General features: G+C 55.1%; 1 protein-coding gene and 1 pseudogene across 2 annotated transcripts; one reads left to right on the top strand and one right to left on the bottom strand.

Annotated features, from left to right (window-relative positions):
- Positions 1-487: 487 nt before the first annotated feature.
- Positions 488-24,495, bottom strand: EMC1 (ER membrane protein complex subunit 1). 2 transcript variants are annotated; one of them, XM_061395091.1, is made up of 23 exons: positions 24,310-24,495; positions 21,203-21,327; positions 20,420-20,485; positions 20,091-20,184; positions 18,886-19,014; positions 18,131-18,257; positions 17,299-17,448; positions 16,855-17,022; positions 16,303-16,374; positions 15,778-15,837; positions 15,009-15,131; positions 14,076-14,172; positions 13,628-13,750; positions 11,676-11,875; positions 11,395-11,544; positions 10,606-10,767; positions 9,954-10,073; positions 6,920-7,057; positions 5,526-5,699; positions 4,574-4,784; positions 3,476-3,560; positions 2,304-2,433; positions 488-2,121 (listed from the first exon to the last, which is right to left on the bottom strand). In XM_061395091.1, the coding sequence occupies exons 1-23, from the start codon at positions 24,468-24,470 to the stop codon at positions 1,942-1,944; spliced, it is 3,045 nt and encodes a 1,014-aa protein (XP_061251075.1). In that variant the 5' UTR covers positions 24,471-24,495; the 3' UTR covers positions 488-1,941. The 2 variants fall into 2 exon arrangements, with proteins under 2 accessions (XP_061251075.1, XP_061251084.1); XM_061395100.1 differs by lacking the exon at positions 13,628-13,750 and having other exon boundaries at positions 24,310-24,448.
- Positions 7,269-7,356, top strand: LOC133236168 (small nucleolar RNA SNORA70; annotated as a pseudogene).
- Positions 24,496-24,538: the final 43 nt, after the last annotated feature.

Here is a 24,538-nt window from a genome sequence, read left to right as displayed (position 1 = left end):
TTCATTAAAATCAAATTTCACAGGACTTCCCAGAGATCCAGTGGTTAAGATTTCAGTTTGCAACGCAGGGGTCACAGGTTCAATCCCCGGTTAGGGAGCTAAGATCCTGTATCCCAAGGGGCAAGGAAGCCTGCGAGCCGCAACTACTGAGCCCCCAGGCCACAACCAGAGAAGGAAGGAAAGGGCCCCCATAATCCAACAAGCATCCTGTGTGTTGTAACCAAGACCCAAGGCAGCCGGGTAAATAAATGCTAAAATAATAATAATAAAGTAAAATTATTCTTTCTCTTCCTTCTCTACCACCAGCATGTGACCACAGAAACAAAAACTGTTGTTATTTACATGACACAACTCTTGCATGATTAAACTGGCCTGTTTCCCATTAAAACACTGCGCTCGCTCCACTCCGGAACACAGCTCTCTGTCCCCTCCGAGGCAGCAGTGGCCTCAATGAGACGTTCCAAAGCCACAAAAAAGGACTTGAACATTGTCATTCGCCACTCGCTTTATTCGGACACTTAAACGTACCTCTCTCCCGACAGGGCTCTCTGTACATTTCATTCTTCACAGCAGAGAGAAACTCCATCATTCCCCAAATCCATCGACAGCGAAAATTTTTAGGCTGTCTTTAGTTTGCACCAGAAACAGCAGCCCAGCCAGTCAACAAGGCTACATCCACAAGACGCCCATGTCCCACCCCTACCCTTTCCTTCCCTCATTTAGAGGTAAGATTTAAAATTTGCTGATTTTAAAAGAAGTATAGTAACCCACGCATTAACACATAACCAAACATAAATAATGAGGTTTCTTAAACAAGGACAACTTTTTCCAACTGGGTTATAAGATGACCAGGTCAGCCTGAAGGTGAAATGAGAGGTTAAGAGAGAGTGTGAAATAGGCAGATTTGCCTTCCTCCCTTGAAATCCTTTCAAGGTGCAGACAATTCAGTAGTACTAAAAAGGCCTCAGCTCTGACACATCTTAGGAGAAAAGCTTGGACGATGACTGACAAATGAAAACACTATTATTCACGTGGTTTTCAATAAACTGAATCTAAGGCCGGCTGGCCCACTCATGAATGGGAGCATGAAACGAGAGGCTTAGTTAAGAGAAATTGTGACACAAATATAGATTCCTCGACCCACAGTTACTTTGGAAAGAAGCCATGAGAGGCTGGATCGGTTCTCAAACCTCAGCTAAGGGTGGCTCTTCTTTCTCCCCAGTATAAGACAGCAAATGCACCTATAAGGTAGAGTTATCGGTAAGAGTTCCCTCTGACTTTGGAAGCAAGGAGGCTTTCCAGATATACCTGGGAGACAGAAGGCAAACCAACATCAATTTAAGCCTCACGAGAGAGAGAGGTCTGCGGGAGGTCTTACAGGACAGAGACGTTTGTGGACGGGCACAAAAGGGGAATCAATTTAAGCAGGCCTCACGAGAGACAGAAGTCTGCGGGAGGCCTTATAGAACAGTGACGTTCATGGACGGGCACAGAAGGGGAATCAATTTAAGCAGGCCTCACGAGACAGAGAGGTCTGCGGGAGGTCTTACAGGACAGTGACGTTCATGGACGGGCACAGAAGGGGAATCGATTTAAGCAGGCCTCACGAGACAGAGAGGTCTGCGGGAGGTCTTATAGGATAGTGACGTTCGTGCACAGGCACAGAAGGGGATGACGACAGCCTTGGGACTCCAGGGGAAAGTCGGTCAGGATGCTCTGTGGTCTCGGCTGACAGAGTCCAGCCTGCGTCCGCCTCTGGTGACTCCTCCGCAGACGTGTCCCCAGAGCAGTCTCCACGAGAGTCCATCCTCCTCCCCACGGCGCTTAACTGAGATGAGCGCCTGATGCACGTCCCCCCCAACCCGGCACATGCCGCTGGAGCTTGGCGCCCGACCCTCGCTCCCCTCGGCTCTCTGCTCTCTGGCAGGGGGTCTCAGGCCTTTACCGCCAGGCACGGTTCAGGAGTTTGACCTGCGCCAGCCTCTTCGTGATCATGGTGGCAAAGACCAGGCCAAAGAGGACGCTGCTGATGAGCACGTAGTCATAGTCGTCCTTCAGGACGTCGAACTGTTTGGACGGGTAGACGCGGGTCTGGTAAATGTCCAAACCGTAGGCCACAACCTGGAGGGCAGAGGGAGCGAGAGCCCGTGAGAAAGGCTCCGGCGGCCGCCACGGCCACAGACTTGGGTCAGAAGGGAGACAGGCTCCTCAGTCATTTCCCAAGGGGGAGCAGAGAGCAGGTGTCATGCAGGGCGGCTGTAGCTGGACGAGGGGGCACAGGGCGGGCTGGGGGCTCTGCTCACCAGACAAGTGGACTCCAGGCCCGACGGGGCTGTGTAGATGCCTCGCATTCGGGAGACTGTCTGGTTATAGTTGATGAACCGCTCCGCGTGGATCTGCACGTCTGGAGAATACGGGATCAGGTTCTCCTCTCTGCAAAAACATCAGCCAGGATCGCTTTCAAAGCTGCTGTAAGGGGATCTCCCGCTGCCCCGAGCCCTGGGCGGTTTCCAGGCCATGGATCAGCCTCCGGTCTTCCTCTGGGCCTACGTGCATCAGGGAGCTGAACGCCGAGCCGCTGAGTGTTTGGAAGGGAAGGGCCACAAGAGAGGACGCTGTGTAGAGGGTAAGACCTGGATTCCTACCTTGTTCTGAGTCTAAAACATCCCAGACAACCGGCGATTTCACACCAGAGGAAGCAAGGACCACTTTAAAAACAAGACACTGAGCCACTAGGCCGATGGCGGCTCTTTACTCCAGAGTGCCTCAGTGCTCAGCTGTAGCCTCCTGCTCTCTGAACCATCCTCCTCCCTCCCCTACGTGTGGGGACATACCTAGCACCTCCTCACCCTGCCCACAGTTCCTCACCCCTGAGGGAAGAGAATCCAGGACAGAGGCAAGAAAACATACAGAGATGATGGCCAGAAATTTAAAAATGGATATGATCGGTAACGAGCTACTGTCTCCCCATGAGACCTGGGCCCAGTCAACTCCCTCCCCTCATTTCCCAGTGTGCCTGCTGCTGGCGGCCGCAGTGGCCTCCAGCCCTTCCTGTAACTCGCCAGATACGACCTCAGGCATCTGTGATGGCAGTTTCCTCCGCCTGGAAGGTTCGCCCTCAGACATCCCCAAGGCCAGCTTCTCACCTCCTTCAAGTGCTTACTCAAATGTCACCTTTTCAGGGGGGCCTTCCCAGGCCACCGTCTCAAACCTCACCCCGTGTACCACCCCTTCCTAGCCCCCTGTCCCTTTTTATAAGTTTTTTCTCCTTAGCGTTTACAAGCATCTAACATAGCATTATTTCACTTGCTTATCTTACTTATCGTCCATCTCGCCTCCCCTGCTAGAACGCAAGCTCCATGAGGGCAGACTTGTTCACGGCCACGCCCGCAGCACAGCCGACAGAGGACCAAACATCACCCACAGGCGGAGCTCTTTAACGTCACAGCCTTCGGGGTGTCCCACAAGGGCCTACCTGCTCTGTTCTGTTGGGATCTCGGGGCGCCGAGGATCCAGCAAGGCCTTAGGAAGGGAAAGGATCGCTCCGGAAGGCAGCCCAACTGCACAGAGACAAGTCAACAGAAGTGAGTGTTCACGCGAACCTGATCCCAGATTAGGGCTACTTACAAAAATGTCCTTATCGCAGAAATCAAAATAGAGTTTAAAACCAAAAAAACAGGTCAATGAGATGCCCTTCAATGGCCAAAAACAATAGTCTTAATACACATGGATCTGTAGGAAGGTTCTCACTTTTGAAGACACTAGTCTCTTCACATATCATCCTGAGACATTAGAAAATAAAGTTCTAGAATCAAGAACTAGGGAATGATGAAAGAGAAAAGAGTGGAAGGCCCGTGGACCTCTGTATCTCCCATCCTGTTCTCCAGTAGCACCTGCCCAGCTCAGCAGGGCTGCTTGCTGTTGCAAAACACGAGCATGCGCGCTGGGGCAGCAGGGAGGCTGGTGCAGGATTGGGCGGGCGATGGGGGGGGATGGGGGGGAACATGGGGGAGGGGATAGGATGCAGGGAAGCTGGTGCGGGATGGGGGCAGGGGCATAGGGGATGGGGGGTGGATGGGAGGAGGAGACAGGAAGGGCCTGGCAACATGAGGTCCCGCAGGATCGCCTGTTTTAGGAACAGTGGGAATTAAACAGGGGAAACCGCTAAAAGGGCTGTCTTCCTCACTTCTGAGGATAAAACAATGATGCAGAGTGTCTGTCAAAGCTCAGAGCCCCAAACGTCTTTGGTAAAAACAACCGGATGGAGCAGCCTGTTATGCAGTCACTGCGTCCTGAATCTGAACTACACAAAGATGAGACCCTGCACCTCGCCAGTCTCTGCAGCCCATCTGCACAGGCTACCCGTGAGGGACGCCATCAGGGCGCAACGTTCCGAGCGAGGCGCAAACAAAGCAGAGGCGTCATGAAAATGGTCCATCAGAAACAAGGGCTGGGGTGGGTGCGTCAGCTCTCTCACAGACGGCAAAGCCGACTGGCCTGGGGAGCGTCCTCTGCTGAAACAAAGCCCTCCTCGCGGATCCCAGCAAGGCCGCCGAGGGCGCGGCTCACTCACCGAGCAGGTGGCGGCTGGTGATGCCCCGCTCTGTGATGGTGGCCTCCATGGCGCTGATGGCGGAGGGGAAGATGTAGGACTGCTGCAGGACCTGGGGCAGCTGCGGGCGGTCCAGGGAGCTGAAGGCCGTGGCGTTGTACTGCTCCGTGCCCTCGTAGAGCTCCAGCGCCGTGAACTCGTTGCGCCGAGCCTTGGTGTTCCAGTACTGGTACTGCGGAAAGGAGGGGGCGCTGCTCAGGGCCCGGCTGCTGGCTCGGCTGGGAAGGGGAATCGACGTGCAGAGGCACGTCCGAGAAGGAAAAAGCCACCAGCATCCCAGCTTTCTTCCTGCTCCTGAGCTGGGCTTCCCTTGTGGCTCAGCTGGTAAAGAATCCTCCCGCAATGCGGGAGACCTGGGTTCAATCCTGAGGTTGGGAAGATCCCCTAGAGAAGCGAAAGGCTACCCATTCCAGTATTCTGGCCTGGAGAATCCCATGGACTATACAGTCCATGGGGTTGCAAAGAGTCGGACACAACTGAGTGACTTTCACTTTCACTGAATTCAGTAACATTCAGGGTAGCTGCATCTGGACTATCCAGGTGCAGCCCAAGAAAAATGAATTCGCAAGAGTCTTACAAGTCACGAGACTAACAGCTAACATCTGAGTGCTTTCTACATGCCAAGCACTGTTCAAAACTTGACTAGGTGAGGTGACTGCTGTCACCCCTCTGGTATGACACAGAGAGCTTAAGTAACTAGTTACAGGCTATAAAATCAGAAAATGGAAGAACCCAATCAAATCCAGGCCTCCCGGCCCCTACCCAGCCCCCTCTGCTGCCAGCCAGGGGTTCTGAATTCTGAAAGCACCAAGCAGCAACCGGTTTCCCGAACAAGAGGTCGGGAGGGGACTGGAGCTGCAGGAGGCCGGCCAGGCCCCGGAGGCTGCGTCGCCCAGGCCGCCCGCCCACCTACCGCAACCCAGTTCTCGGCGTGCACGATGTGGACGGGGCCCTTGGCCTTCCTCTGCACGGACGAGTGGACGATGCGCCCCGTGACGCCGTCCACGAGGAAGATGCCGATGAAGGTGCGCTCGTGGTGGACGTCCGTGCTCTCCGTCACCACGGCCAGCAGGTTGGGGTTCAGGCTCTGGGAAAGATGGAGAGAAAGGCACCCCACCGTGAGCCTGGGGCAGGGAGGTGGGCACAGAGCTCTCCGGCTGGCAGAGGAAGCAGGTTTTCTGGGTGGAAGAACTTCCTATCAGGGGTCATCATCATTGTACTTTCAGTGTCCACTGGGGGCTGGGCTTGGTTCATTGAATCTCATGAATATCCTCGCAAACAGAAGTTACTACCTACACTTCACAGATGAAACATCTTAAAGTAGTTAAGCAACTCGCTCAAGTCACAAGCAGTCACTCAAGACACAACCCAAGCCGGCCCACTTCCTGACGGAAGGACACTGGTCCAGCAACCTGACGTCTCTCCACCAGGGCCCTGCGACTACCACAGCAACGGAGACGTCTCGGTTCTCGTCTAACTTGACCGACTAGGTCAGTAACGCGACCGATCACTCCCTTCCTAAGATGCCTTCCCCCCGGCGTCCAGGACGCCAGGCCCATCTGTCCTCTGCCTCAGTGGCTGCTCCTTCTCAGTCCCCTCTGCAGGTCCGTCCTCCTTTCCCCAGTCTCTGGGTATTCTAGCTGCACCCGCTCTCCTGGTGACCTCAGCCAATCTGATGACTTCCAGAACACCTACAGGGGCTGGCATCGCCCAAGTTTACATGTCCGAGCCAGGCCCCTCCCTGAACTCCAGACCCAACTAATGGACCACCAAGTCAGTATCACTGCTCAGACGTCTCACGGCAAACTCAACGTGCCCCAGGCCTAGGTCCTGTTCCACACCTGCCAAAACCGGCTCCCCTCTAGGCCTCGCTCCTCCTCCAACTCCGACTCTGCTCTGCCAGAGGCTGTAACTCATGTTCATCACCTTAAGGACTACGTTCCTCCACAGGATGGTTCTGCAGCTGACGAGTCACCTCTCCATCTCCCACTCAGGAGGATGCTGGATCACAGACAGAGTTTCTGATGGATCGACTAAGGTTTAACCCCAGAAACGTCTATCAGCACTACCACTAACCCTAACAGATGGCAGCTGCCAGGCAGTGGTCACGTGCCTGGCACTGGGTGCCGTCTCGTGTGATCATCACCACCACCCCAGGAGGACGGCATATTTCACAGGCCCATTTCACAAGCAATAAAGTAAGGCTCAAAGGGATAAAAAAAACTGGCAGAAAGCTCCCCTCTCCACCAATCGCAGAACCAGAACGCAAGCCCGGCTCCTCTGCACGACAGCAGGCGGCCGCCATACCTTGTAGAGCACGCTGCGGTCCCCCATCACTCGGCCCTGCGAGTGGACATGCTCGCTGCTGCGCTTCCCCTTCACCTGGACGATTCGCTGCACCTCCGGGGGGATGGTCAGCTCCCAGCTCAGCTCAGTGGTGAGGTCCTGGGGTGGGGCCAAAGAGAAGGAACCGGCACCGATCATCAGGAAGGTACCCTCAGGCCCCCGACAGGTGTGGCGAGACCTGGCCTGCAGTTCAGCAGGCGCCTCTGTGCAGGGTGGAACAGGGTTCAGAGGTCCTAGAGAAGCAGCAATAAGGATCTGGTCTGGGAAGAGGTTTTGGAACTCCTAGTTCAAGTTAGAAAACCAGTAAAGCCTGTGTCAATGGCTACAAACAGCAGCCTCCTGGGCAGCTGGAGGCACCTGTTGCTTGTCTGGGCTGCCCGATGGGACCTGAGACAGTCCTCTCTGGGGGATATATGTGTGATCCCATACTGTCCCCAGTCCAGGCTCCAGACAGCACAGCGCGGTGCCTTTGGAAATCTCCAGGGCGCAGCGGTCAGCCAAGCCGTGGAGTCCATCCGCACTGACATGCAGAACAAGGGGCGTGTGGCTGAGGCCCAACGCAGAGCCAAGTTCAAGTGCCCTGGCTGCCAGCAGACCTTCAACTCCAAGAAGTGCAGCTTCACTAAGTGTGACGCACATGAACCTGAAGACCCGGCAGCTGAAAAGCAGCTCCTCCAGCCCAGCCGTGGGGTCAGACACAACCCGACTCTGCGCCCTCTGGGCACGGGCCGGGCCCTGCACCCATGGGGACCTCAGAGCCACCCCTCCTCACTCACATCCACCAACACTCCTACTTTCTGTCAAAAAAAACAGAAAGATACTAGAGCCAGTGTGAAAAAAGCAGGATAGTTAGTAGTTTCCCATTGTTTATCTGAGTAAGACAAACTCAAAGGAAACTTACCACTTATTACTAACATCTAAGGTCCCTGTACATTGAGCCAGCGGGGAACTACTAAGCTGGAAGGGACCTCAAAATGTGACAAGAAATACTCTTTATTGTCATAAGAAACCAATAAACCTGTATGGTTAAACGCGTGATTATACCTCCACACGTGGTTACACGGAGCCCTAGGGTGGGGGGCGGGTAGCGACTGGAGGGGCTTCCTGCTCTGACTGCTGCGTACACAGCTGTGGTCCTTCTGTGAGGGCCGCTGAGCAGTGACCGCAGCATTCTGCACTCTTCTCAGTGTTCTATTTTAATCAGATATGGGTTTAACAAAAGAAGGAAGTAGGAAACACATCAAGTGAACAAAGCAGATTTCCTACTGATTAAATGTGGCTCAATTCCAGTTCAGGTAAGAAGTATACACGCTGCGCCTGCCCACGCGGACCTCGCGGTCGTGTCCTCAGCGGAGAGCACGGCAGCGGGCCACAGAAGGCGTGCGGGCCACGGACGCGCGTTCTAGCCGGGGAAGCAGCTGGCAATGGGGCTCAACGGGCCCTTCGCAGTTGGCTCACGCAACGCTGTATCCGTGCAAACTTTCACCAGGAGAATGCATTCACATGTTACTTCTTTTTTTAATCTTTTCGATAATAATCTTTATTAAAAAATACGGCTCCGATGAAAACATTTCACAGATTCCTATGAAAACACCAGAGTTCACTAAAACCCTCCCGGAGAGCAAGGTCACCAGGGAGCCCCTGGAGGTCAGAGCCTGGAAGCCCACCCCCGGCTGACTCCCTCTGGAGCCCTGACTCCTGTGTCTCCCCTCGACCGTCTTTACGATGACACCCGCACCCTGGGTCACACCCCCGCCCATGAAGAACTCTCTCTTTCAAGGTCCCTTTTCCATCAACTCAGAAGAGCAGTGTTTCTTTACCCACTGGGTAAAGAGCACACTCTTTGGACAGACCATTCCTGTGCTGTTTATGCTAAAGGCTAGCTGTTACAAATGGAGAAGGCAATGGCACCCCACTCCAGTACTCTTGCCTGGAAAATCCCATGGATGGAGGAGCCTGTAAGGCTGCAGTCCATGGGGTCGCTGAGGGTCGGACATGACTGAGCGACTTCACTTTCACTTTTCACTTTCATGCATTAGAGAAGGAAACAGCAACCCACTCCAGTGTTCTTGCCTGGAGAATCCCAGGGACGGGGGAGCCTGGTGGGCTGCCGTCTCTGGGGTCGCACAGAGTTGGACACAACTGAAGCGACTTAGCAGCAGCCGCAGCTGTTACAAAATGTCAGGAAAGGGCGCCGCATTTTTTAAACAACAGCAGGTGAAACATACGAGGCGTGGGCTGTGTGCCAGGCCCTGCTTTACGAGACTCAGACGTGTTCACTCTCCAGCTCATCACGAAAACACTCTGACGTACTATTACTACCGTTTTGTCTTACAGACAAGAAAACAGAAGACCAGCCGGAAGCCATCTGCCCAAGGATGCCAAGTGTACGAGGGGCACAGCCAGGCCTCCTGCACGAGCAGCCGGGCCTGAGGTCTGAGCCTCTCCGAAAGGCTTCCAGACAGGACGGCAGGACCCGCCGGGGAGGACACGTCTCAGATCAGCCCTCAACGTGGCCCTGCTCTCCGGGCCAAGGCAGCCCCTGTGAAGCTCAGAGCAGGACTTCAGAGCCAGCGTGAAGCAATACTTCCAAGAGCTGGACTCACGTATGTCAGAATTGGAGCAGATCGATCCCAATTCTGGAAATAAAATTCAAAACTCGCATTCGATTAAGAGTGGATCAATAACACTACCTCTGTACAGAAAGCGCTATTGTTCAATCACCATCCCCACCTCCCCCGCTAAAGATGGCAAAAACACTCCCTCTGCCACAGGAGAGGGAGGTGGAGTGAACGCTCCTCAGGGGCCAAGGCCCGCCTGTTGTGCACGGCTCCGTCCACGGCAGCAGCGACCAGGCCGGCTCCACAAACCCGAGAATGATGGCCTCGGACACCAGGCTGACGCCGATTCACGCTTACAACACCAGGGCCAGCATATCCACTCCTGTTACCTACACCCCTCCCACCACGGGTCCTGCCAGGATGCCCTTGCCCACCTTCCGGAGTCGATATCCACACAGCCGCCCCTGATCCGCATCCACCAAGTAGAAGAAGATGGAAGGGGCGAGCTCATGGAGCTGCCGCAAGACATTCCGAGTGGCTGGGAAAGCTGTGACCTAGAAAACCCCAGAGAAGAGTTATGGGGGGAACTTGGTCGTCTGGTGGCTAAGACTCCACGTTCCCAGTACAGGGGGCCCTGGACTGATCCCTGATCAAGGAACTAGATCCCACATGCTGCAATCGAAAATCCTGCAAGCCAAAACGAAGACTCAGCCAAATAAATCAAAATAATAAATGTTTGGGTTTTTTTTAAAAAAAAAGAAAAAGAGTTCAAGGAGAAGGAATCCCTAAGCGTGGATTTCTCCAGACTCTTTACTGTTTCCCATCAAAGAGGGTCTTAAAAATAAAACAACAAACCTTAAAGGAATTAAAGTCTGCTAAATTCAATCAGGTCTTAAACTGAATTCTCTTAAGAGACCCAATTTTCACAAGTGCAGAAAGAGCCATCGCGCTGCGTAGAGAAGCCCTTTGAGGCCTGACTGCACTCAGCGCCCACCTGGGGCCCACGAGCCGCTGTGTGAGCACCCTGCCCCCACCCATCGACGGCGGGGGTGGGGGGTGGTTCCTGCAGCCTCTGCAGACGCGTACCTTGTACTCGTCGTCTATCAGCAACAGCACCTTGGCATAGTCCTGATCCATGATGGGCAGGAGCAGAGACTGCAAGACGGGGCGCTTCAGCACGGGGGGGGCCACCTGGCTCCACTTCCCAAAAATGGGGTTGAAGACATACAGCGAGCTCATTCCCGTCTCCTGAAAGGGCAAGCAACGCTCAGCCTCCACCAACAGGAAAAGACTGCAAATCCTAAGGAGCTGGGGACCGGAGCTCAGCCTCGGGGATCCCCCAGTCTTTCCCTGCCTTGTGGAAAACAAAAGCTTTGGCTGAAGGTGAAAGCGTCTGACGGCTGATGTGTCAAAAGGATAAAAGTTTAACCGCCTTTAGCTCCAAATCTAAGAATGGGTCACGCTGAGGAACAAACGAAATGTCTACCAGGCCCCCTTTCCAATGACGGCAGAATGTATCTGCAAAGAGCCATCTGCTCGCTGGGAGGCAGAGGCAAGAACAGCTGGCGTCCTGCCCTCCATCCCCGGGAGAAGAGCCAGCTGCCCGCTAGGTACCGACACCCACCTGTGTCTGGGAGAAACAGGGCCGGCTTACTAGGGGCCTGGTAACATCCCACCTACGCTACAGCCACTTCCTCCTCGGCCACCACCACCCCTGGTGGGGGAGGAGGGGCACTCAGGCAAAAAACCGCAAGAAAACAGAGCTCGAAGCCCTGAGTCTCTGTATGTAACTCTCAGAGAATCCCCAAGGCCCAGCTAGAGTTACAAAACACAAAACCGCGCCCCCACGGGCTCAGAGGTGCGGCAGAGGCTCACCTTGTCTTTCAGCAGGAGCGTGCACTGGGGCGGGTGGGGGAAGTGGGCAGTCGTCCTCTGGACTGTCAGCTCAAAGGAGGAGTCCGGCTTGACGTTCGGGAGATACTGTTTCCACAGGATGGTGCCAGAGCTGCTCTCGATGCCAAAAAGCTGCCAGAGAAACACCGGGCTCACTACCAGAAAGGCTGACCCAGAACTACTTCTGTCCTTGAAAACCAGAACCAGCCCCAGCTCCCGCCCCGGCCTTCCTGTCCCGCTCCCGGGGCCTCTGAAGGGCTCACCTTGCCCGAGGCCGTCACCATCACCATCATCTTCTGGAGGTTGAATTCATCCCTGGCCAGAGTGTCAATGTTGATCTCATTCTTGATCTGGCTCCGGGGCTTCCGCGCATCGTAAAACACTTTCCAGAGGTGGGAGGTCCAGGCCTGCAGCAGGATGAGCTGGGAGGACAGGCGCTTCAGGAACATGCCCAGCAGGCCGTCTGGTGTCAAGGAAAAGGGACCGCGGCTGAGGCTCTCTCCTCGGCGGAGTGGGGCTTCCCAGCGACGGGGCACCTGCTCCCCCTAAGGAGGGCTCCCCCTCCTCCACAGCACTCGTGTCGTCCACACCCCAGGTCACGAGCCCAGGGAGCAGTCCTGTGTCCGATGCCAACAGCCCCACACTCAGGCACAGCCGTGCGGGAACTTCTAAGGCCTACTCACGGGGCTCTCAGCATGCCACCTGCCTGCAATCTCGGGACAGGAGGCTAAGAGGGCAGGGGGCAGCCATGCAGGGTGCAGCCGTGCCACAAACATCTCCACCACAAGCCCACATCCAGAACGGCCAGCAGAAGGCTCCCGGGCGCCGTGACAAAGCCAGACGAGGGCAGGCTGTGGGGGTGCCGGGGTGCACGTGTGTGTGCCATCAACTGGTACTTCTGTTTCTCGCGGCTTCAGGCCTACGTTGTCAGTTGCTCAACCTGCTCCCAACAGACCTCCCTGCAGCCCGCTCCCAGGGCTCCCTTTGACTCCGCCCCTTCCTCCATCCACGAGACCACCACCCTCAAATCTCCTCTGGAGACGAGACCGGTCACCGCAGCAAGGCAGCACGGTGAGAAACCAGGCCTCGGAGTCGGCAGCCGGGACGCACATCCCAGCTGCACTGCCTACAGGCTGGGCGACCTTGGAGATGGAAACGGCACCCACTCCAGCACTCTTGCCTGGGACACCCCGTGGACAGAGGAGCCAGGCGGGCTGCAGTCCACGGGGTCGCACAGAGTCGGCCACGACTGAGGAATCAGACAACAACCTTGGGAAACGTGCTTCACCTCGCAGCCCCCAGCTCCCCATCTGTAAAATGGCACAGCACCCACCGGGCTGCTGCCGAGACCAGACCTCGTGAGGGCCCCCGGGATCTCCCCGGGCGGGGTGCAGGGCGCTCACGGGCAAGAGCAGCGCCTTTTCTGGGCCAATGTCCATCAGCCCCGGCTCGAGGGAGAGAAGCGATGGGCACACGGGGCAAGGCACAGGCAAGCAGCCCACGCACGCGCGGTGCACACCTCACCGAGGCAAGTCCAGGGGACAAACGAGGGAGAAAGCCAGCCGTGGGGCAGGCAACAAGCAACCAGGCAGCGGGAAGCAGGTTTTACCTTGGATGGCTGGATCCAGGCAGCGGAAATAAACAGTAAAGGCACATTAATCCTCGGCTTGAGCACACCTGCGGAGCCTAGCAGGGCGGCTGGCCCCGAGCAGGCTCCCAGCAAACACCACCCGGCTGGCCGGGCGAACGGATGGAGGGAGGCGGGGGCAGGACGGAACCAGGGGAGAGTGAACCAAGTTCACCCTGGGTCTGGGACCGCGGCCGGGTTCGGAGGGCACCGGCCTATCCCCACAGAACCTGGCCCGCCCAGTCACGTCTCTCTGGAAAGGTGGGACTCCTGCTTTGGGGACAACAGCTATACAGTGCCTGACAAGGTGCTTGACAGACTTCAGGTCCTCAAACAACAGCAGCTATGACGATGCTACATTAAGACTCTTTTCATCAGGGCCTTTCCCTAGAAAGAGTCACACGTCGCTCCTTTCGGAGAGGAGTGGGCCCATAAGCCACAGGGCCACAAACGCACGGGAGACGGGGCGCAGAGCGAGTTCAGAGCAGGCCGGCAGAGCGGCCGCGCCCAAAGCCCGGGGAGGGAGGGGGGTGCCAGCGGCCCCAGAGCCCCCACTGGCAGCTCTGCCTCCCGGCCCCCCGTTCCTACCTGCCTTCTTGCCAAACTCCCCTTCCAGCTCCGCCTGTGCCCCGGTCAGTGGCAGGTCCACCATCTCCAGGCACACCACCTCGGCCAGGGACTCCTCGCGGCTCCACAGCACCACCCTCCCTGCTGCAGGAGCCAAGGCCACCAGAGTCAGGCCCGCCTCCGCCGTCCCCTGAAGGGACCCTTCTCGGAGGCTCAGGGCCACCCCCGCTCTCGGGCCAAAAAGAGAAGCGGCGGGGCTGGGGGCTGAGATGAAGTGGGGAGAGTTCTGTCTCCCGCCCAGGAGTGCTAAGGAAGTATTCAAAGGCAGGTCACCTAGGGCTCTGGGAAAAATAGGCAGGATACACTACACTTGAATCTTTCCCAGAAGCCTGGCCACAGCCCCAGATGAAGGGTCTGAATGCAACTCATGGGCAGGCCCACAAACAGGAGCTGAGTGATGCCCACTCACCCAGCTGCTGCAGGAAAAGCAGCAAGTGATCCTCTGTCTGGACCAAGGCCCGGTAGCCCACGGAGTCATCCTTCTTCAAGAAGACCTGGATGTACAGCTGTCAACCAAAGAGTCAAGACCCCTGCAGTCAGCGGGGATCCAGACACCTCTCAGAGCCCAGACCCTGAGATTCAAAGCATGAGGAGTGGTCAGAGGTCAGGCCACGGCGTCCCCGCGTGTCCAAAGCACACAGCGTTTCCTGGACTCCACTTATAGACACCGTGCATTCTTAGTTGCTGACAGAGCAAAAGAGCAGGTAGCTCGGGTCCTCTCTACGGAGGAACCTGACACCTTCTCGGCTACCCGATCATTCATTATGCAACAATCACACACCACAAAGCGAGCAGGAGGCCCGGAGTAGACCAAGCAGCAGCCGCCCAGGGAGGCTAAGGAACACCACTGGACGTGCACAGACGCAAGGCTGGGCAGCGACAGCATCTTGAACCTCACCAGGCACGGCTTCCTTATTTATAAGGCTAGGGCAGTAGTAGTCCAAAGACTACCGGGAGGATACGTTTTTTTAGTGTTTATTTACCTGCACCCCATCTTAGCTATGGGACTGGGGACCTTTGTTGCCACACATGGGATCTTTAGTTCTGGCATGTGGATCTAGTTCCCTGACCAGGGATTGAACCCAGGCCCCCTGCACTGGGAGCACAGTCCTCACCGCTGGACCACCAGGGAAGTCCCTTATCGGGAGGACGAGTCCATCAGTGAGTGAGTAAACAGCTTAGCGTGGAGCCCGGCACGCTGACAACCTGGCCTAAGCGGCACTTCTCTTGCTGGTATTCATAGGCGTTTCTGACCGGCCAGTGGCTCAGGTAGGACTACAGCGCACGGCTGGGACCAAGGAAAGAGAGCCCCAGGCCGAGCAGCCCGCAGGCCCCGACTCACCCGCTCGGGCCGCGTGCCGTTCTGCTCCAGGCTGAAGGTGATCGCGGTGTCGAGCAGCCGCCGGCCTGTCTCCACCAAGTAGAGGTTAATGGTGTAGGTCTGGTTGAAGCACGCCAGCGAGTCCTAGGGAACAGACCGCATGGGTCAGCTACAGGAGTCCCCCAAAGCAAAGTCCCCCAAAGGAAGTCCAAGAATCTGGGTGGGGCTGGGGGGAGGGGGGGCAACATCCTGGAGAAGGACCCGGGCCAAAGGGCAAAGCTAAATCCTAAGGCAGAAATAAGGTGCGTGAGTGAATAAATAAAACTACAACCACTATACACACTTACTCCAGAAGAAGCACGGAGTGGAGAGAGACTTCCCAAAGAGTGACTAGTAAAACCGCAGGCAGGGAAAGCACACCCGCCTTGGGAAAAGCCGAGGAAACGGAAGCCACGACCCAAACCTGTGCCTCCGGCCAGCGCCCCACACTCTGCTTCAGGGCAGCTGCTCAGACTAACCCTCAACTCTGCCAGCGGGGAGCCCACAAGACATGAGGAGGCAGAGGCCCAGAGGAGAACGCGCTTAAGAACAGGTTCTAGGAGTTCTGCTTTCTAATCTCCCAATTGAAAAAGATCAAGAGAAACACGGTTTAATTTACAAAACTTAGAAAACTCCAGCTGAGGCTGGGACCTGGAGAAGACCCACTCCCAGGCTTGATCGCTCCTCCAGCTTCGCTGGGGGCCGCCCCGCCCACACACAGGGCTGGCGCACCGCCCAGGGCCACACCTACCTGGGGGCCAGGCTTCTCCGAAAAGCTCCCAGGTGACCCATCTTCAGAAATGCTGGGCTTCTGCCATGGAAACGAGAAGGACGGAAGGAGAAAATACAGCCAGAGGGTCACCTCCCAGCCATGAGAATGAAGCTCCCACCTCCAGATCTCAGCCCTTGGGAGAGGGCAAATCCCACCCCCATCTCCATCCACACCCCCCACACAACCCGGAACAGCCCCAGAGGACTGTGAGGGCGTCCCATTCCTGGGCACAAAGAGGTGCACACAGAGCCTACAGGTGAAGTGAGGGCTGCTCAACAGCCCCCTGCTCCCCCGCCCCGCCCCGGTTCAAAGCGACCAGGTGAACATGCCCAAACTTTTGGTTCTCAGGGCTTCCAGCAAAGATAAGCAAAGAAAACCCTGGGACCTCCCTGGCATTCCAGCAGTTAAGATTCAGTGCTTCCGCCACAGGGGGCATGAGTTCGATCCCTAGCCAGGGAACTAAGATCCCGCATGTGGCCAAACGCTGTTACTCCCAACACTCACCGCCTCGTTCCGACAGGTCATGACTGCAGCCACTGTCTTCTCTCCGGTGGTGGCGAAGCTCACCAGGGCAGCCTGGGGTAGAGTCAGGCGTCAGTTCCTAAACAGGGCCTGTCCTGGCCAGCAGCCTTAGGGTCGCCTCCACCGGAACAACCCTTGGCCTTGGAGTTAAAAATGCTCCCAAGTTTGGAGGATGATGGCCAGAGCACTGAGAGCAGAGAGGCCCCACCGCACCCACAGCTGAGCCAGGCCCTGCCTGACCTCCAATACAGGCAAGCTCAATGCTGCTCTTCGCATCTATAGGGAAATTCTAATTAGCGTGCCCTCTCTCCCATGGGTTCAGGAAGGTACCACTTTTACTCTAAAAATCCTCTGTAACTCTCAGAAGAACCAAGTATTCCATTCCTACTCTAAGGCTAACCCCTCTCAAAACACTCATGCAAAGAGGTCTTCTGTCTTGAGTAAGTATCTCCAGATTCAAAAGCTGGGACTTCCAGCATCCAGGCCTCAGCGAGATCCCCCTGCATCCCAGCACACCACGCTGCCTGCAGTTACCTGCGGGAAGTTTTTAAGCAGATCCAGGGCGCCGTGGCGGTAGTGCAGCAGCGCATAGTGGCTTGGGGACAACTGCAGGAAGAACTGCGCCCGAGAAGGACCCACCGGGCTGGGCTGTGTGGGCAGGATGCGGGGTTGGAATCCACTTGCGAATTCCAGGTCGAGAGACTGGGAGACAAGAAGGAAGAGGCTGAGGGCCAGGAGAGGACAGGGGATGGACCATCCAGGCTGGCGGCCTCTGCCCCCCTTTGCCAGTGAAAGGAACGAGGCCTCAGCACGGGGCTCCGGAAGCTCCCATTCAGGCTCTCAAAGGAGGAGAGTGGCTCGTCTGCCCTCATTCCAGTTCTGCCAGAGGCCAAACCTCAAAGGGGCTGCCTGGGAGAAAGGCTTTTCCCAACGGCCAAGGCAGCACCTTGGGCTGGGGAAGCAGCTCTAGCCTCTCACCTGCAGCGGGATCTGCCTCAGCTCCCACTCCGTCTCCAGGGCCAAGGTCTGGAGGGACCGCGAGCTCGGGTCGGGGCACACCAGGACAGCCTCATCCACCACACCGCAGGCCCCGGTGAGACTCCGCAGCCAGGGGGTCGACACCCTGACCTACACGAGAGACGAGAGAACGGGAGGCTCCTGGGGATCCTCACATTTCGCTCTTAGTGCACCAGCCGTCACCACCAGATCCCAGGGGAGGATCTCAGCTCAAAGGTTCTTCCTCGGGGACTGAGGAGGAGACCTTCCCACCCCTCCCGGTCTCCGAGAGCTCCACAGCTGGAGAAGATCCTTCTGGTAGTCTGAAAGCTAAACCAGGCCCTCTTCAATACTGGACACTTTTTTCTTGTTTTGGTGAATCTGCCCGCAGTCCACTCTCAGCACCTGCTGTTCTGAGCACTGAGCGTAGAAATCACCTCTCTCTGCCCCAACATCACAGGTGCAGCAGGGCAGCCACGGTGCCGGCAGGGCTGGGGCTGCAGGGCAGCATGCTTGGCCCTTCCGATCGGCACTCCTCCACTGTGTCTGTCATTCGCGGGTTCATATCGTCACCTTCAGTACCACCTTGTGAGATCATGCAGGCCGCGAGCAGATCTACACAGCCGTGTCTTTAGCCACCGGGAGTGCGCCATGTGCACACGTGCGGGCTCTGACAGCAGAAGGCAGCCCTCTGCCCGGAAGCAGGGGCCACGCGTGGCTCCGGCGCTCACCTGGCCGAGGCCCCCAGTCCCCAGTGCAAAGGAGGGCTGAACCCGCCCCCTCCATGATGCCCGAAGCTGCAGCCAGACCGCACCTGCTGAACGATCTCTCCATCTTCCACGTTAAACTTGACAATGTTCACATGGCTGAAGGGGACAACTCCGAGGGCCCACACGACCCCCGAGCCGTAGGAATACACCATCTGGTAGTGGATGCTGTCACTGAGAGAGGGAAGGAAGAGCAGGGAGCCTCAGCTTTAGCCACAGAACAGGACCACCCTCGGGGGTCCAAAGCCCGGCCGCCAGGGACTGAGCCAGAGATCACAAACTAGCAGCCTCAGTGAAGTTTTGTTTGGCTTAGTTTTCTTTTTTTAATTTGAATTTGTTGTCAACATTTAGAACTGAGATCAGCATGTAACAGTAAGATTTCTAGCTTTTCTTTAAAAAGTTAAGATGTAATGATGCTAGGCCTAACTACACAGGGCACGGTCAGCTGAGTAAGGCTGCCCCCTTGAGGCAGGCTGGGCACACTGCGGCTCCCAACATTTCCCCACCCGGCCTGCTCCGCACACAGATGCTACGCAGTCGGCCCCTTAGGAATCTGAGCATTGGGTCCCTGACAAACTGAGTGAGCCACTCCCCTCGCTCGACTGGCTCTTGGGCCCAGGTGGAGAGTCTTCTCCTCACTGCAAAGGAAACTCCAGAGGCAGCCACAGCCTTGGAGTGCAGGCCCAGAGGCTAGTGAGCCCCAGACCCCACACAGGATTCAAATGCTTCGACTCTCAAGGAGAAAGACGGGCTGGTACAGAGCAGGAGGCGGCGGCCACCACCCGGGGGAAGGCAGCCTTACCTCTCCGGGAGGTGTTCCACCCACTTCAGGTGCCCGCTGGAGAGGTGAAGGAGGGCAAGGGTGGTCTTCTTCAGGACCGCAACGTGCCTTACGGCCTCCTGCAGGCCGACCAGCCCCAGCGCCTGGAGACTGAGCGCAGGAACAGGGGTGAGCGTCGCCCAGAGACTCCCGAGCCTCAGGCCGGACGGTCCAGGACACAACCGCCGCCTCGGGAGGCGACGGAACAGGCTCTGGGCTCAGCCGCATCCGCACCGAGCTTGGCTCTGCTTCGCACTGGCTGACCTGAGCGACTGTATTTTCAGCCACTCGACTACACCGTTTCCCTGAGACTCGCCGACTCTCCTGAGGGCTGCTCCTTTCTTTCCCCGGGACTTCACAGTAACCAGGCCAACCCTCCACCACAGCAGCCATCAGACAGCTGTCATTACAGGCTGCAGGCCCGCCTCACCCAACACAAGAGGTTACTTGATGATGGAAACTGTTTCACATTCACAGTGGATTCCCACTGCCTGGGGCATCCCCAAGCCCTTACCCAATAAATTACCATCAGAAGATGCATAACCTAACGCAACCAACCCCATCATTTAAACAACTTTAGCGAGACGCAGCTGAAACAGTAGTGCAAATTGTTTTTAAACATAAAATTAAAACACAGGAAATTGTATTCTCCATCCTCGTATCTAGAATCTTCTTTCCCTAGTAGATCAGTTGGTAAAGAATCTGCCTGCAATGCAGGAGACCCGGGTGCAATGGGTCGGGAAGATCCCCTGGAGGAGAAAATGGCAACCCTTTCCAGTATTCTGGCCTGGAGAATCCCATGGACAGAGGAGCCTGGCGGGCTACAGTCCACAGGGTCGCAAAGAGTAGGACACGACTGACTTTCACTTTCACTTTCTCTTACCTAGAACATTGCAAAGCTCTCATGTCGTGGTCAGATTAGGAAAAGCAATCGATACCAGAAATGAACACTGCCCCTAGCATGGTACTCTGCCTCCAACACGAGCTCAATAAACGGTGGCTGAGTAAGCACGTGTCCCATAACCTCAAGACATCAAGAATGGACATTTGATGCTCTCTGGCTCTTCTGTGGTTTTTTCCCCCTGGGCAAAAAAGCCCAAAGGCCCAGAATTGCTGTCTACATAGAATCTGTGTTCCAGCGAAGCCTTTAACCAGAGCAAGATGAAATTCAGCTTCTTTCCCTCTACCTGCGACTGTCCAGGGTAACCTCCCAGTTCAGGCCCCCAATGTTCGTCTCCCAGGAGCGCATGATCCGGCCTCCATTGGACACAGTGATTGCATCTGGAAGAGAAAAGACCACATGAGATCATCCCCAAACTGCCGCGCCGTCTGGAGCCTCCCAGGGCCTGTGACCAGTGGCCTCGCCTCCTACGTACAAGTGCAGATAGAAACTGCACCTGTCCTTTCCTGCTGGGAACGCCCCTACTCCGTTCCCTCCCAGACCCTGAACAAAGGGAGGAACCAAGGGGAGAGAGGGAGCTGACGCCGTCACAGGGACAAGCCGGGCTCCACCTACCCTGTCCGTAGAGCAGCATGGCATCCACCACCCCTTCCGCTGTGCCCTTGTCAACATGGCGCCACACTGAGAGACAGGAGAGTCGGACGTTACTGTGACGACGTTACTATGACGTTACCAGGACGCGTTCCTGGCGAGGCATCCAGGAAGGCGCTCGGGAGAGAACCGCGCAAGCCTTTGTGCGCACAGAAGTGCCTCGTTTTATTCCAGGGAGGGGAGGATTACTGCCAGCCGGCAGTGACCCACCCCCACTCCCGGGGTAACGAGGGGAGCCACCGCTGTGCCGATCTGAGACCACACTCTTCCCATCTCCACCCCACCCAACCACACAGATAAACGGACAAAGACAAAATTCACAAAATCTCTATGACTCACAAGCAAAGCAGTGATTATAAATCACATTTCCATGATTTTAATGCCTAAAAACATCCACAAAAGCACTATAAATGACTGGAGGTGGGGAAACGGGGAACATCCAAAGCTTTACTTAAAATCTTAATCAAAAAATGTGTTTTTTGCAGCAATATCTTACTTAAGAATAGTCAGGACGCGGGCTAAGGAAGTAAACTCAAAGGCCAGTTATAGGAATATATTAAATATTTCTAAGATGGCAAAACTGAAAAATAAATAAATGATCCAAATCCAGTAAAGGACGCAGCTTTCGGCCATGTTGTCCCCAGGGGTGGGGTATCAGCCAGGCAGACGCTGCCGGCCACGGGACATGCTGGACTCACTAAGCGCAGCCACGCCATCCCCAGCTACCCATCTACCCAGTCCACTCACAGATCTCCCCAGTCCGAGAATTCAGTGCTGCAATCACATTCTTCTCTGTGGCCACAACCAACTTCTTGGATCCAGGGGAAAATTCCAAGGAGGCAAATTTGAGCTTTCCAACATACTGCTGTCTCCTAAAGGAAAAAGACGAGGGAAATGGAAGGGCCAAGGCCATCACTGCACAGGACACTTTGGGAAAGACAGCTGCACAGATACAGGAGGCTACCACACCACACCTGTCTTGGGATGCACGAGGAGTGTTGCTGCACAAATACAGGAGGCTATCACATCACACCTGTCTTGGGATGCACGAGTAGTGTGTGTTAATGAAGAGATTTGACCAAAAGCAACATTTCCAGGCAATGTGCTCAGGAGCAAAGGGGAGAAGAAGAGAGAACACACCCTAATAGCTAACCTAACACTCTTCCTTCTAAATGCAAGCACGTATTTACCTTACCCAAAAGGGGACCTGGCCTAAATCCCACTAGAACAAAATTAGTCTTCCCTGAACTCATTAATAGTGGGACCAGGGACTGCCCTAGTGGTCAGGTGGGTAAGACACTGTGCTCCCAAGGTAAGGGATCTAGGTTCGATCCCTGGGCGGGGAACTAGATCCCACATGCTGCAACTATTTTTTAATATTAAAAAATAGTGGGACTAGACACTCACATTACACGTGAGAGAAGAGACATGAATCCTGTTAATGAGCACACAATCCAACTTCCCCTTCTATTTTCACTGATCTTTGGAGAAATATTACACAAATATTCTAACAAAACTTGACAGATTTGAGTCAGGCCTGTGTTCTTTGCAGCCTGTTCTAACCCACACCGTGCTCAGGATCCATCTGACTCACTACTCATACTTTCCTTGGAATATACCCCATCACTCTCAACACTCTTATCTCTGCATAAAGGAAGCACAGTGGGCTTCCCCTGGCACACTACCGCCTACAGAGGCGGCGAGTGGCACACTGCTGTTCACGAATGCCATTTCCAGCAAATCAAACACACAGCATTCACACAGAATTTCCCTTGTTACACGGTCTGGTCTGACTTTTTACAAAAGAAGGAGTTGTATTAGTACAGAGTGACAGGTGTGTGTGACATCTGACAGTTTCCACCGTATTCTAGCCTACTTGGATCTCACTGTTATCACTGAACCCTTTACCAAGTACACAGGACAAGCACTAACACTCTCATTCTGGAGGCGAGAAAACCAAAGTCCACTGACATCAACAAACTGCTGTGAGAACTAGAACGCAAAATTAAGTCTAAATCCAAATCTAACCTAATCTTCTAAGTCTGAATCCCATGCTCTCTTTTAAAATGCTGATATTTTTTATCTGAACTATAAAAGTAATGCCTGCTTACTGAAGAAAACATGAAAAATACACAAAGGTATAAAATAGAAAACAAAAAAAATGCCTAAAATACCATCACCCATAAACTTTTTTTTCAGCAATAAACATTTAACATTTTGGTATACTTCTTTCTGTTACTTTTCAGTTTATAAACTGCGTATACCTAGGATTCTGCTAAATTGGATGACGTTGTGCGTGTGTAACATATACAACATGGGTTTGAACTGAGCAGATCCACTTAGCGCTGGTTTTTTCTTCTCTTTCCTTTCTTGGTGGCACCTTGAGGCTTGTGGGACCTTAGTTTCTCAACTAGAGATCAAACACGGGCCCCCGGCACTGTAAGCATGGAGTCCCCCAGGGAATTCCCTACACTGGCTGTTTTCCACAGTCAATTCTGCAGTGCTACACAATCCATGGTTGGTTGAATCTGTGGGTGTCGAACTGCAGACGCAAAGGGCTTACTATAGGTTACACTCGATTTTTGACTGCAGAGAAGGTCTGCATCCCTAACCCCTGCGTTGTCCAAGAGTCAACTGTACATGTTATATTGTGAGCATCTGCCCACATCATTAAAAATGAGACTTATGGGAATTCTCCGTAAGTTCAGTGGTTAGGACTCCCATGCTGGGTGCATGGGTTTGATCCCTGGTCAGGGAACTAAGACCCCAAAAGCCACAGCACTCCCCCCGACCCGCCAAAAAAAAAAAAAAAACCACAGGACTTATGCTGCATTTGTCACACTGCCTTATATCACGTACTTACATATCTGCCTTCTCACCAGCCTGAGTTCCTCTCCATCTCTGCACCCACGCGCCTAGCATGACCACTGGCCAACAACAGGCACGCAACAGACATGCAAACCCGTTGGTTTGATGTAGAAAAGACCTCACAGAGGAGCTAGGCTCTGAGAGTGTTCCCTGACCAGCAATAACTGGGAACATCCTGCTTGTACTCAATGAGCCAGCCACTGCGCTAAGCAATTTAAAAGAATTGCCGTATTCATTCTTACAGCTACTGTGGGAAGCAATAGACTATCAGTAAACTCAATTACAGATCAAGAAACCGAGGCACAGAGTTAAGTCATTTTCCTGAGATCACACAATGCTGAAGTGGCAAACGGACATTTCAAGCCAATTCCCTGGCCTTAAGGATGGGGTGGGTGGGTGGACGAGTGTGTGAGTGACTCAATGAGCGCATTAATGAGACGTGAATGAACAAAAGTGCTGAATGAGTGAATGAATGAAGAGTGAGTGCGCCAGTCAGTGAAGGAAAGAATGAATGAATGGCACCTCCTGGCTGAAGCGTCTTGGGCGGCCCTGTTCTGAGCCCATGGCAGAGTTGGGCTGGAAGGGTGGGGAACGAGGATCTTCGCTGACAGCGGTCGACGTCGGACACCCAGCAGATCCTGACAGTCACAGAAACGCGGCCGGGCGGGGAGAAGTGACCGCTGACCAGAACCTCGAGCAAGCCCGGACGGCAGAGCCCGCTTCACTGGCTTGCGACCCGTACAGCCGCACAGGGACTGGCTCAGAAGAGCCCCCAACTCTCGCTTTAACGCTCTGCCGTGGCCACCTTAAAACTCTTTCAAAATTTTTGAACGAGGGGTCTCACATTTCATTTTGCCCTGGGCCCCGCAAGTTATGCAGCCGGCCCTGCTGCATAGTAAAGCCCTCCTCCTTTTAAACAAAAGAAAAGGTACAGGGAAAATAGTTCCCGAACAGGAACCGCCCCTCGCCCCCCGCCCCGTACGCACCAATCAAACTTGCCCACTTGGTCTTCGTAGACCGCGGCCGCAGGGACAAGCAGGGCAGCCCAGAGCCACAACCGGGAAACCGAGGCCGCCGCCATGATGGGAGCGCGGGCCCGGCCGGCCCGGCATGCACCGCGCCGCGGGCCCCGCCTCCGCGGAACCATAGAGTTGGGCCCACAGGCGGGGTCCTGGGTGCGGAACCATCGAGTTGGGCCCGGCATGCACCGCGCCG

The sequence above is a fragment of the Bos javanicus genome, chromosome 2, assembly GCF_032452875.1.
Source record: "Bos javanicus breed banteng chromosome 2, ARS-OSU_banteng_1.0, whole genome shotgun sequence".
NCBI lineage: Eukaryota > Metazoa > Chordata > Mammalia > Artiodactyla > Bovidae > Bos > Bos javanicus.
Note: the sequence above shows the minus strand (reverse complement) of the source record. Positions and strands in the feature narration are given on the sequence as shown.